The sequence below is a fragment of the Adiantum capillus-veneris genome, chromosome 26 (genome assembly GCF_014529385.1).
Source record: "Adiantum capillus-veneris isolate H3 chromosome 26, ASM1452938v2, whole genome shotgun sequence".
NCBI lineage: Eukaryota > Viridiplantae > Streptophyta > Polypodiopsida > Polypodiales > Pteridaceae > Adiantum > Adiantum capillus-veneris.
This window is the reverse complement of record NC_140956.1, coordinates 5,044,823-5,058,305: the sequence shown is the minus strand read 5'-3', so window position 1 is coordinate 5,058,305 and position 13,483 is coordinate 5,044,823. Positions and strand designations below refer to the sequence as shown.

At 48.4% G+C, this 13,483-nt stretch overlaps 1 protein-coding gene across 2 annotated transcripts in view; it reads left to right on the top strand.

Annotated features, from left to right (window-relative positions):
• Positions 1-810: 810 nt before the first annotated feature.
• LOC147422924 (uncharacterized) overlaps positions 811-13,483 on the top strand; it is a 74,355-nt gene continuing 61,682 nt past the window's right edge. Inside the window, exons 1-2 of one of the 2 annotated variants that reach the window (XM_086501751.1) lie at positions 811-956; positions 1,042-1,172. In XM_086501751.1, the coding sequence (XP_086357877.1) occupies positions 1,051-1,172 (122 nt within the window). In that variant the 5' untranslated portion in view covers positions 811-956; positions 1,042-1,050. The other variant, XM_086501752.1, reaches the window with a different exon arrangement.

The window sequence follows — 13,483 nt, the reverse complement described above, 5'->3', positions numbered from 1 at the left end:
GTGGGAGGTTGGTGCTATGGCGTGCATGATCAGAGCAAGCCCGCAGGGCAGAGAGAGAGAGAGAGAGAGAGAGAGAGAGAGAGAGAGAGAGAGAGAGAGAGAGAGAGAGAGAGAGAGAGAGAGAGCATTGTGTGGGAGTTTGGTAAAGTAAGAGAGAGGTTATAAATTATTCGTTCCCTCTCACCTATCTGGGCTCGTGTGCCTCAACCCCCATTCCCTCCTTCGCCATGTTTGCTCCAGCCTCCATCCACCTTCTCCGGTTCCGCTTCCTTTCTTCACTATCATGCTGAGGCTCGACTCTCTCTCCTTGCTCGCTTCTACTCCCACTCAGCCTAGTGACTTTGGTTGCTTGAAAGTCCTTGCAAGAGCGCAAACTTTCTCTGGTTGTAGGAGCTCGATTGTAGAAAGCAACCATAGAGCTTTGTAGCCATTAGAGATGGTTAAGAAAAACACTTGCTGCAGGTTCATCAGTGCTTAGGTAGAGATAGAAATGGGCACGTAGCCGCCAGTCTGATGCAGAGAGAGAGAGAGAGAGAGAGAGAGAGAGAGAGAGAGAGAGAGACTGTTGAATATGACAACATCTCTAGAAAATATTCTAGGGTTTCTTGGTCATAGTGGCCAGTTTCTCGAGTTTATCACTTATTTAATGTGAAAAATCATGATACAACAAATTCCACGCTATTGAGTCCTTAAAAGTTAAAACGATTGTCTTCTCTCTCTCTCTCTCTCTCTAGCAACCAATAAAAAAATCTCTAAACTTTCATTTTATAAAAAAAGGAACATCAGTATGGCCTCAGTCTTTTGGACGGTCAAAAACATCTAAAATAAAATGTTATATTTTTAAAAAAATAATCTTTTCTTTTCATTAGCAAAAAGGGCAACCATCACTAAGCCAAAAAGGGCAGGCATCAAGGCTAAGCTTACCCCTTTGGGTAAAAAACAGTAACTGTTCGCAGGTTTCTGTGAACTCTCTCTCTCTCTCTCTCTCTCTCTCTCATTTCTGCTGCACGCAGTAACTAAGCTGAGGATCACTTTGGACAGCTCAAAGCAATGGAAGTGGAGGAAAAAGAGGACGGAATGAAAGCAGTTCTGCAGAGTTCGGACATTGTAGCTGTCATCCTCAATCACCTCTCTTCTCCTCAAGATGTGCTCTCAGCGTCTGCAGTTTGCAGGTCTTTATGTGAGAGAGAGAGAGAGAGAGAGAGAGAGAGAGATATGTCTGAAGTTTGCAAGACGTGAATGTTCAGGGAGCACAAAACAAATGTGGAAGCGGAAAATGCTTCAGTGGATGCAAATATAATTTTCCACGTCTAGGATGCATGCAGACTGCACATGCCAAAAGGCGCAGAGTATTGCTACTTCCCCACGTGACCTCACACTGTCCTGTTCCCATCCTCGTCTGCTGAGTTCACAATGTATGAAAGAGCTTTTGCGCGATGGACAGCCCTTAATCCTGCAGCTTTGGAATTCAATCTGCTGCACCCAGGAAAGCTTCACATGTCAGGCTTTACCAGCAGATAAAAATTGATCTAGTCAGCACCTTACTCCCCTCATGCACGAAGCTGTCGTGGAGTGAAACAGTGTGATTGAAATGCCTCACACCTTGTGCGCGTAACGATTAAGCCATATCATCCACAAATGAGCTGAACTGTGCAAAGTGGACCCAAGCTTAGCAGACCTTTCAAGAGGAAGAACAGTGTATCTTTAACTACTACGATGAAGATCTTTTAGACAGGAAAATAAAGTATAACACCTGCTTGCTCGTAAGACATGCTGAAATCCTGCAAGGATTGCTCATCATTTCATTCAACTTCCAAGACATGGATAAAAATTAAGGTCCTACCTGCCAAAAGACCGAAAAAGGCTTGGCGGTGTTGTTGCATATGGTGACCTGTGAGAGCTATTGTGGAGGTGGTCATACTGCCCCAAAGCGTGTGATTCAACTGAAGGCAGAGGGCTTTTCGGAATGCCCTTTGTGGACGAGAAAGCACTAAGCTCTCCTAGTCAATGAGATGGTGTGATTGATGATCGTCTCCCATCCTGTAGGTAGCAGTATGCTCTTGAGTCCTAAGTTCAGGCCTATAGTGAGAAGCCTGGTGTGGGACAAACATTTGTGGCTGTCCTTCTGTGTCGAGAGTCAATAAGGGGGTTGCTTGACCTCCTTAAGACCAATGGAATCTCCTCTGATGGTGAGGTCAACGTGTTAGAGTTTTGGCATCTGAAGTGAACTGCCCAATGTGATCCCATTATTTATTTTTGCTTTTAGGTATTTATTTTACTTATTTGTCAAAGTCTGGGTAGGGCAATTTGTTGAGGTTGCTATATATGCAACCCCTTGCCTCCATTGTATCGTACATCAAATATTCATTGCCAAGGTTGGTTGGTTCGGGAGAATCTCTCTCTCTCTCTCTCTCTCTCTCTCGCTTTCTCCCCTTGGTCTCTACGCTTCCGCATCGTGGACTTTGACATTGTATCAGAGCTTGGTGCTTCGTGACTTTGGTGGAGCAAGGCGTCACCCAGAGAAGAGGAGATCGCAACTTGGCGGAGAAGAGGAACCACAGAGAAGTTACAGCGTTGTCTTGCCATTGGCGTTTTGAAGACAAGCTCTGGCGTCGGCCTTTTGAAACACTGAGAGCAGAAGGCGGGCAAGCCGTGCACCGGTATTGTCTCTTGTGGTGGTGGCAGACAGCTTTCTGCATGCGTTTTGAAATGCTGTCGAGCGGACTATTGAACTCGTAGAGAAGGCTCATCGTTGCAATGATGAAGACCCCGACACGGCATTTTTGAAACGCAGAAGGCAGAAGGGAAGTCTCTCGGCAGTGCGTTTCAAAATGTTGGCAGTGTTAGGAGGTGACGTGGGTGTAGCTACATGGCAGCAATAGCAAGATGAAGCTCAAATCCCTTGCGTTTTGATATGCTGCCTCCAACAAGCCTTGACGACGACAACTGCCCCCTCTTTTGGCAGCAACAAAGACGACCTCTCCCCCAATTTTGTGAGTGGCTTAGCATTTTAAAACGCTGGGAGCCATTTAGTAGGGGACGGTTTAGAGGCCGCCAAGAGAGTGAAAGTCGACCGTTTTGGTCACTTGGGAGCAAAGGATTCATGGAGACCTTTGAGCATAGCTTATGGAAAGGCTTGGGTGTCTTTGCGATCCCTTTTGGAGTGCGAGACGGACGACGATTTTTCTCCAGATCTCGTACATCAATATGGCCCTCCCTTGCTCGAGTGCCAGCGACATCAACGACCAAAACCAACAAATGGCTATGGACATCATATTAATCACCATCTAGTTAGCAGCATATGCATCGACATAGTTCTCAAGGAAACCGACAAATTGTTTGGCTCGAGATTGTGAAGCCAAAAGCAAATGCACCAGTTCGCTAGAGGACAATGGCAAAGACAAGCTTGACAAGGATAGCCGTACCAATGTAGGAACTCACTAGAGTACAAAGGCAAAGGCATTTGGGCATAGATAACGGTGCTAAAGAATTGATAGAGGAGATCGACATGGCACACGTGGTGGTGACCACAAAGGCAACACTAGATTTCTAGTCAAAGGGCAGTTGCCGCCACTAGCTTCAACTAGAGAGAGGCTTGTGAGTGGTAGAGAGGGGCAAACAACGCTCCATATAATTAATTTGGACCCTTGTGTTGGAGCTCAAGTTATCGGTGTTTTGAACACGTGGGTCGGAGTTCAAGGCACATGCATTTGGCAGGAAACCAATCAAATGTATATAAAACATTGGATGAGTGCACCAATCAAGATGGCATTCTTCAAAGGTACAAAGTTGAGAGTAGCAAATCTGAGGTGTATCCAGTGGACAGGATCCTCTGCTGGGGTGTCCATGGCAGCTTCTTTATTGACTTGGTCTCACTACTATGAGCTGCAGAGAGGGTGTTAAGAGTTTTGGCATCTCAAGTGAACTTTCAGCTGCCCAATGTGATCCCATTATTTATTTTGGCTTTTTGGTATTTATTTTACTTATTTGTCAAAGTCTGGGTAGGGCAATTTAGCGAGGTTGCTATATATGCAACCCCTTGCCTCCATTGTATCGTACATCAATTATTCATTGCCAAGGTTGGTTCAAGACTCTCTCTCTCTCTCTCTCTCTCTCGTGCTTTCTCCCCTTGGTCTCTACACTTCCGTGTTGTCGACTTGACACAACCTCCTCTTCTCTGCCCAAGAGCTTGATTTTTAGAGCCCCTCCTATTACTTTGGGGATGATCTCAAAGGCAAAGATGCTCAAATTTCACTAGTAACCGCACCTTGTTGATACTTGAGAATGGGCATTGTCTACTAACTCACTTCCTAGTGAGCTACCAACACAAGCGGATGAGGATGGGAGCTGTCTAGGCACTGTTTTTGGATTTGTCCATATGCACGGCTAGTGTGGATGGCAGTTTATGGTTTGTTGATTAGAGTGGGCATCCATGATGGGTTCCTGATATGTGGGGGGTAATTGCATGGCTTTTGCAATTTCTAGGGTCTCACCTTTTTTCAGGGCTTGCGGACAGATAGTGTCTTCATGCTTACTCCCTTAGGATATAGACCGGGCACTCTACAAATGATTTCACATGTAGGTCACCACCAATGGGATTTTTGCTAGGGGGATACAGTTTCAACCATGATATGCAGCATCACACTTTGGACTATGTGGAAGGCTCGATGTGCCCACATTCCGGGCTCACAGTCCTCCCCTACATCCACCATCTTGACTGCTGCATACTCTTTGGAGTCAATGGGATTCTTTAGCTGGCTCCTCCAAGGCAGCGAAGCAACGTCGATGTGTCTTTCTTCACACATGGCGAGTTTGTTAGTTTTTTTGCAGTCGGGATCATACCCACATCACATGGCATTATGCACCCCCACAGTGGTTCATTTTACTCTCATCGTACAGACCACCTTGATGTTTACATAGCCTACACATTGTTACCCCGCTTTTGTACTTCCTCTTGATGATAGGCCATTGAGCATCTCCAGAGGTCTTTTATGTACACAAAATACAACTGTTTTCTTTGCGCAGCAGGCTGCCACTCTCAATCGTGCATTATTCACCCCCACAGTGGTTCATTTTACTCTCATCGTACAAACCACCTTGATGTTTACGTAGCCTACACATTGTTACCCCGCTTTTGTACTTCCTCTCGATGATAGGCCATTGAGCATCTCCAGAGGTCTCTTATGTATACAGAATACAACTCTTGTCTCTGTGCAGCAGGCCGCCACTCTCAATCGCGCATTATGCACCCCCACAGTGGTTCATTTCACTCTCATCCTACAGACCACCTTGATGATTACATAGCCTACACTTTGTTACCCCGCTTTCGTACTTCCTCTGGATGATAGGCCATTGAGCATCTCCAGAGGTTTCTTATGTACACAGAATACAACTCTTTTCTCTGCGTAGCAGGCCGCCACTCTCAATCCTGCCTCCTATTGCAGTCGACACCTCTGCTGTCGATGCCTCAGCTACAGCTGTCGCCTGTCATATGCGCCCTACTGACGCCCCTATCGCTGCCACCTCTCTTGCTCGCTCACCCCTTTGCTCTGCAACCGATGTTTCTAGGGTTTAGTGGTGCCGTCGCTGCAGAGTCTGCTCGCGTTTCTGCACGTCGTGCCCACATATCCGTGCATGCCTCGCCCTACTTGCCCAATCAACCCGCTTGCTTCCTGCCCTTCTCCCTTCAGACACTCGTGCAACGCGCACACACACAGAGTCACATATGCACAAACACGTTCCACTTGCTTGCAATGGAAAGTGAGTATGTTCCTATGCTCTTGTCAACATCGGAGAGTGGCTTACATGCACTCTACTCGGTTCGCATGAAGGCAAAGTGAAGGACACAATCTTGCTTGGCAAAGGTATTTTCTTTGCTATTTTCTCATCAAAGGAGCTTGCCTCTAGGGTCATCAGCCACACTCCTCTGCTTCGGAGGCAGATTGGCTTTTCTGCACCTGTGGTATGAGGACTAGCTCGCGCAACTTGCCTACGGCGGGTCTCACTTGCTCTTACCAACGGTATAATAATAAGGCGTTCGAGAGCGGCACGGCCTTCGGTGGTGCTTAAGCATGCAAGCACTATCTACATAAGCCCTATATTGCTCAGCAACCAAGCCATCATGATCATATGCTCTCCCAGTCCTCATCCTGTCAATAGCCTTCTTCACCATCTCAACGGTGAAAAAAGCACATGTGTGTGGGCATGGGTCGAGAGGGGGCGGCTGTCGAGAGACTGTGTACAGAGATGATGCGTACTGACCCCAAGTCTCTGTAGAGGTAATGGCGGGGGGGGGGGGGACAACTCATGAAAGAGCCGCCATGCCTCACGCGAGTCCTGACCCAAGAATAGTTGGTAGAGATCCTGCTCTAGTTGAGCCAAAAATGCCCTCTTTTTCCACCGCACTAGGCGTCGGAAGTCAATCTGTGACTGTTTGTGAGTGATGTCTCCCAAAAGCACCTCCCTCTGAAGTCTAGCTTTAGTTTGGCGGCATTCCTCATCATACCAGCTGTTCTGAGGCATCCTCCCAGAATGGCGTCTATGCTCGGGCTGGGTGTGTGGGTATGCCTTTGCTGCTGCATCATGTAATGTTTGTGTCAGTATAGTAGTAAGCTCCTCCAGAGGTCGCCCTGGGTCCTCAATGCATAGGCGTCTGTAGATCTCGTCTATGTATACAGAATCCGTCTCCGGTGTGAAGGTATAGCGAGTAGGGGCTGCCACCCGTGGACTGTGTGCTACATTGAATTGGAAAGAGATGGTCAGCGACACAATAGCATGATCCACCACCCCACCAAGTCTGGGCCCAACAATGAGATCCTGGATACTAAGGATGAGGCTTGGTTTTGCCATGACATAAATGATAATCCAGTGTGCTTGCTCTGTGTGTGTGTCGAAAGCATGTGAAGCCTCCCGCAACGGGAAATCTCTGTAGGCCATTCAAGATGGCCAATCCATGTGCATTGTGCGGTCCTCATGCCTATCAAGTGCCGTCCATACTTAGTCTGTTTCCCATCCTGTGATAGTTTGGTTAGGCCCGTCTCTGCAACATCCAGCTCTCTCAGCATCTCCTCTGAAGTATCATAAAATACTGTCTGATGATGGGCAGTCCTAGCATTGAAGTCCCCTAGAATGATAATGTCACCATCTCTAGAGAATTCCCATATGTCATCATCCAAAATAGAGAAGGGGGACTGTTCTCTGGGTGGTGCATATATTGACGTACTCGGGGGAAAGTAGCAAATAGCAATGTAGAGATACCTGCCAGTCTCTGCTCTCAGTCTCACCCACATGTACCTGGCTTGCTCGTCCCTGCGAGCTATATGTATCAATGGCTGTAAACCCTCTCTGAATAACACTGCCACTCCTCCTGAGCCCCACCTCTGTGCTCTGATCGTGTCTCCTGTCTACAAGCCGTCTCCCATCTGTATCCACTAATGTGGGGCATAGACTACCCAGGGGCCTGATGCGTCTGAGAGTAGAAGATGATGTCTCTCCCGTTAAAACTATCTTCAAAGGCACCCACATCAAGGCGCATAGATCCATTACAGTTCCAGGCGGCAACTTTTAGTGTGGTCCCATAGGTCTCGCACCGTCATGTGGCGCGCGGCTCCAGTATTACCACTCTTCCATCTCGGTAGAAGGCAATCTTGCCTTTTTCCCTTGTTGCTCTAATCTCCGGCATTACCTCCTGCATATGAGCAATCTGCGAGAGGGTAAGATCATCCTCAAGAAAGATGCCCGTCTTCTTAAGAGTTGGCCTTTTCTTCAAAAGGTCCTTTGCTTCCATGGAGGGAAAATGAAGAATGAGTGCCCTTTCCTTCGAGGTTTCCCCATTTTTCTTGTTGCCTACTCTCCAAGCTCTTGTGTGCATTGCTTCATGAACCCCCATCAGGGCCATGAGTTCTTTTACTTCTTCGTCCACATTATCTTTGTCTTTAAGGCCGCAAATTCTCACATGTAAAGCGCGCACCCGTCTTCTTTGCTCCTCCTCTAGGGTCCGATTAATGATAGTGGGTGTGGGCGTGGACGTGATTTCTTTGCCTTTCCCATTCTTGGCAACCTCGATCCATTTTCCGGCTTCATCTACCTTGTGTTGAGTCTTTGTGATAACATCCACCCAGGAAGTCGTCGTTTCTTTGTGTTGCTCTTCTCCCTCTTTGATGGCCCGTACTTGCTCTTTGATCGTGTTTAGTTCTTCTATTACTGAGGGTTGCAATTCTCCTCCTTCAAGTGTGTTTCCTGATCGTGTGTCAGCGAGATCCTTCTTGAGTGACATAATTTCTTCGTCTTGAGCCGTCACACGGTCTTCCAGTGCACTTATTTTACTTTCTTGGATCAACACGCGTCCTTTAAGCATTTTTATTGTGCCCAGCAGGTTGCGGTTCATCTTGATAATGTTTTTTGTCATCTCTTCTTTGCACTTTTGAATGGCATCCTCTAAGGAGTTGGCTTTGTCACTCTACTTCCTCGAGCTTACTTGTCGCCGATGGGACCCACACTATGCACACCTTTTTTTTTGTTTTTCCCCCTCTCTTTCTTTCTCTACGCGGGAAAAAACTCTCTCTTTCCTTTCTCTCTCTACGCTATTCATCTCTCTCTACGTTTTTTTTTTCTCCCTCTTTCTCTCCCTACGCAAATTTTTCCCCCCCTCTCTCTCTACGTCATTTTTTTTTCTCTCTCTACTCCTCTTTTTTCCCCCTCTTTCTCTCTCTACGCCACTTTTCCCCTCTTTCTTTCTGTACGCTCGCAACTCTCTCTCACTATGCAACGGGTGGGGGGGGTTGGGGGGGGGGACAAGGGAGCACGAGGTAGTAGGGGAGGGCAATGGGAGCGGGGTGCAAGGCAGCGGGAGCGGGGTGCAGGGCAGAGAGAGCAGGGGTCGGGGTGCAGAGCGCGAGCCAGCAGGGGCGGGTGCAGAGCAGAGTGAGCAGGGGTCGGGGAGCATAGCGCGAGGCAACAGGGGAGGGCAAAGAGAGAGAGAGAGAGAGAGAGAGAGAGAGAGAGAGAGAGAGAGAGAGAGAGAGAGAGAGAGAGAGAGATGATGTCTTCAAAAGGCCAAAACAACCTATGAGACCAAAAGGTTACATAATACAACCATGTGTGACTCTAGTAGAGTGTCAAGGGAAGTTGGAACATAAAAATAAAAATAAAATAAATGAGGGTACCTAGAGTGGTATGTAAGCCTAACCTATATCCTCATCATCATCAATGTCCTCATTACACATACATCAGCTCATACACATATGGAGAGAGAAATGAAATGTTATATTAACGTCTTCAAAAGGCCATAATGACCTATGAGACCCGAAAGTTACAAAGTGGTGGATCTGATACAAAGTCAGAGTAACAAAATAACCTAACAACAGTACAAAACAAAGATATATACTATGGGGTCCTAAGTTGATCGATGTGAACCAAGCAAAAGACCAAGCAAAAAATGGGCGGCTTGTTGGGATAGCTGAATCACAAGAGATCTAGCATCGGTCGTTGGCGAATCTCATCAATTTCCTCCATGGTTAGTAGTTTGACCGAGCGTCGTGCATGCCTAGCCAGCGTGCTCCGAATTTTCTGTCGTAGCCTCCGTCGATGCTGTGTAGTTCTTCGCAGTCGCGGGCGCCTGGATTTCCCCAGTTCAATCGCTCGGTCAATCAGTGTGCCTCTGGTATGAGACGAGGGGGAGCTCTGCTGTGGGAGTGGCTCTTGCGGCTGTCCCATGTCTGCTCTGAAGAAGTCTGTGATCCATCTTTGAGACTGGCTAGCCTCGCCATTCATCAGGCTATCTCTGTGTCGGCGCAGCTCGAGCAAGAACAAACCCAGACATCTCTGATCTTCGTATCCCATGACTCTTGAGAGTGGTCCAAAACCTTCTCTGAACAAGCAATGGAAGCGGCCTCGTATCTTGTAGTAGACGGGGCAGCGACATGTATAGTGTAGCTCTGTCTCAGGTTCCATGTTACACAAGGGGCATGTCCTGTCCTCTGCTGGTACTCCGCTGTATCTCCCCGTCTCAATCCGCAACTGGTGAGAAGATGTGCGTACCTGGCCAATAGCACATCGTATCCCATGAGACAAGTGGGTATCCATGTATCTGGGTCTCGCCACAAAACCATCTTCCGTAAGGTGGAGAAGGTGGTCTTTGTAAAAAGCCATCTTCGTGCCCAATTCCTGTGCTGGTTGTATCCATGTCCTTCTGGTGTCTAGCTGGGTCAGGTCTTGGCGTATGAGCTTGGTGATCTCTGACTGTGTAAGGGTGAGAGATGGTGCATCCAATGAGTAATGGAATGGTGGCAGCCGGTCTATGCTGAACCCATGTGCCTGAAACCATGATGTCATCTCCCCATACCAGCATGTTGCATCTCCTTGTATGGCTAACTGTCGAGAGGCTTCAAGTGCTATGCGAGCATATCTGTCTCTAGGAAGTGCCCATGTGCGGTTTATGAAGGAGACTGATCTGGTGAGCGCCTCCACCACAAGTGGGGGGGCCGCTAGCTCTGCTCGGATAATGGCCCGTGGTACTGATGCCTTGGCTCTAATGAGCCGCGAGATCATAGAGACGAGAGGTTTCTCCATGTTCCCCCATCCGTCTAAGCAACCCGTCCTCCCGTGGTGATCCAGTGAAGGTCCCCATATCTTGGTTCCTTAGAGCAATGCTGAAGCCACCAAGGTGTCAAAGAGCCAGAGCTTCGTCCGGGGCTCCTGAAACTGAACTTGCGAACACATCCTCTCCAATCTACCCAATGCTGCGTGGGCTCTAGTAAGTCTGGTTTCTGCTGCTCTTCTGAGTGAGAATGTAGGTCCGCTAAAAACCACTCCAAAGTAAGTGTAAGCGTCTGTTACTCCACAGTCTCCTGGCCGTATGTGAGTGTAGGTGCTGACCTCCTGATCTACTGTGAGGTGGTATTAAACACCATAACCTTGGTTTACCCAGGTTGACAGACAAACCACTTTCGTGGGCAAACGTATGCAGAGCATCCAATTGACCTTGCATTCCCTCTGGGGATTCGGAGATCAACACTATGTCATCAGCATATAACAAAAGTGGAATCCATGTCCCTGCCAACTGAGCACCTTTATCCCCATCGCTGTCAATGTAGTCAGAAATCTCATCCACATACATACCGAAAAGAGTGGGAGAGAGCGGGCAGCCATGCTTCACCCCAATAGTGGAGTGAACCGGTGTAGAAAGTCCCTCCGGGGTGCGTACATGCCCTAGTACTGATCTGTACAATGCCATGATCCCCCAAATGAGTTTTGTGGGTACTCCCATTTCCTGTAATCTGCGCATCAGTCTAGCTCTGGGTACTGTGTCGAAAGCTTTGCGGAAGTCCACAAAGCTACAATAGATCCGTCTCCCATGAGATCTGCCTTCCTCGATGATGGCCCTCAGTGTTAGGATATGGTCAAGAGTAGAGAAGCCTCTCCTGAATCCTGCCCGCCCAGTTGCACGTATTCCTTCCCTCTTTGCCCATCTACTCAGCTGTTGCTCAAGAATGGATGCATACAACCGTGCCAGTGTGTGCCCAATCATAATAGTGCAATAAATCCTAGGCTCCATGGGGTCTCCTGATTTGAAGATAGGTACAATTGTAGATAGGCTCCAAGTGTCCGGTAGGCCCTCACACATGGCACGGTTAAACATAACTGCTAGAAGCTCTGCTAGTAGGTCTTTGGCATGCATGAAATGCTCAGCTACTAGGCCCTCATGATCATATGCTCTCCCAGTCTTCATCCTGTCAATGGCTTTCTTCACCATCTCAGCAGTGAAAAAGACACATGTATGTGGGCATGGGTCGGGGGGGTTGGGGAGGGGCGGCTGTCCAGGTACTGTGTACAGAGATGATGCGTACTGACCCCAGGTCTCTGTGGAGGAAATAGCAGGGGGGGGGGGGGGGACTGCTCATGAAAGAGCTGCCACGCCTCACGCGAGTCGTGACTCAAGAATAGCTGATATAGATCCTGCTCGAGTCTAGCCAAAAAAGCCCTCTTCTTCCGTCGCACCAGGCGTCGGAAGTCCATCTGTGACTGTCTGTGGGTGACGTCCCCCAACAGCACCTCCCTCTGAAGTCTGGCTCTAGTCTGGCGGCACTCCTCATCGTACCAGCTGTTCTGAGGCATGCTCCCAAATGGGCGGCTCTGCTCATGCTGGGTGTGTGGGTATGCTTCAGCTGCTGCCTCATGTAATGTCTGTGTCAGTATAGTAGTTAGCTCCTCCAGAGGTCGCCCCGGGTCCTCAGTGCATAGGCGTCTGTAGATTCCGTCCATGTATACAGAGTCCGTCTCCCTTGTGAATGTGTAGCGAGTAGGGACTGCCACTCGTGGCCTGTGTGCTGCACTGAAATGGAAGGAGATGGTCATTGACACCAGAGCATGATCCAGCGCCACCCCGATCGGTCTGGGCCCCAACTGTGAGATCCTCGATACTAGAGATGAGATTCGGTTGTGCCATGACATAGTCCACCGTGCTGGCTCCATGTCTGTGTGGGAAGCATGTAAAGCCTCTCGCAGCAAGAAATCTCTATAGGCCGTTCAAGATGGCCAATCCATGTGCAGTGCCCATGTCTATCAGGTGTCGCCCATACTCAGTATATTCCATATCGTGTGATAGTCTGGAAAGGCCCGTCTCTGCCGCATCTATCTCTCTTAGCATCTCCTCTGAAGTATCATAAAACACTGCCTGGTGATGGGCAGTCCTAGCATTGAAGTCCCCGAGGATGATAATGTCACCGTCCCTAGAGAACTCCCATATGTCATCATCCAAAATAGAGAAAGGGGACTGTCCTTTGGGTGGTGCATACACTGATGTACTCGAGGGAAAGTAACAAATAACTAGATAGAGGTATCTACCTGTCTCTGCTTTCAGTCTCACCCACATGTACCTAGCCTGCTCGTCCCTGCTAGCTATATGTATCAGTGGCTGCAGATCCTCTCTAAATAACATTGCCACTCCTCCCGAGCCCCGCCCTCTGTGCTCTGAGCGTGTCTCCTGTCTGTAGGCTGTCTCCCACCTATATCCACTGATGTGAGGCATGGATTGCCCAGGGGCCTGGTGTGTCTCAGAGTAGAAGATGATGTCTCTTCCAGTAAACCCACATCAAGACGCATAGATCCATTGCAGTTCCAGGTAGCTACTTTGAGTGTGGTCCCATAAGTCTCGCACCGTCATGTGGAGCGTCGCTCAAGTATTACCACTTTTCCGTCTCGGTAAAAAGCGATCTTGCCTTTTCCCCTTGCCGCTCTAATCTCCGGCATTACTTCCTGCATATGAGCGATCTGCGAGAGGGTGAGATCGTCCCCAAGAAAGATGCCAGTCCCTTTAAGAGTTGGTCTTTTCTTCAAGAATGACTTCTTTGCTTCCATGGAGGGAAAATGGAGGATGAGTGCTCTTTCTTTTGAGGTTTCTCCACTGCCTCCATTTTTCTTTATGTTGCCCACTCTCCATGCCCTTGTGTGTGTCGGCTCATGAATCCCCATCAAGGCTGTGAGT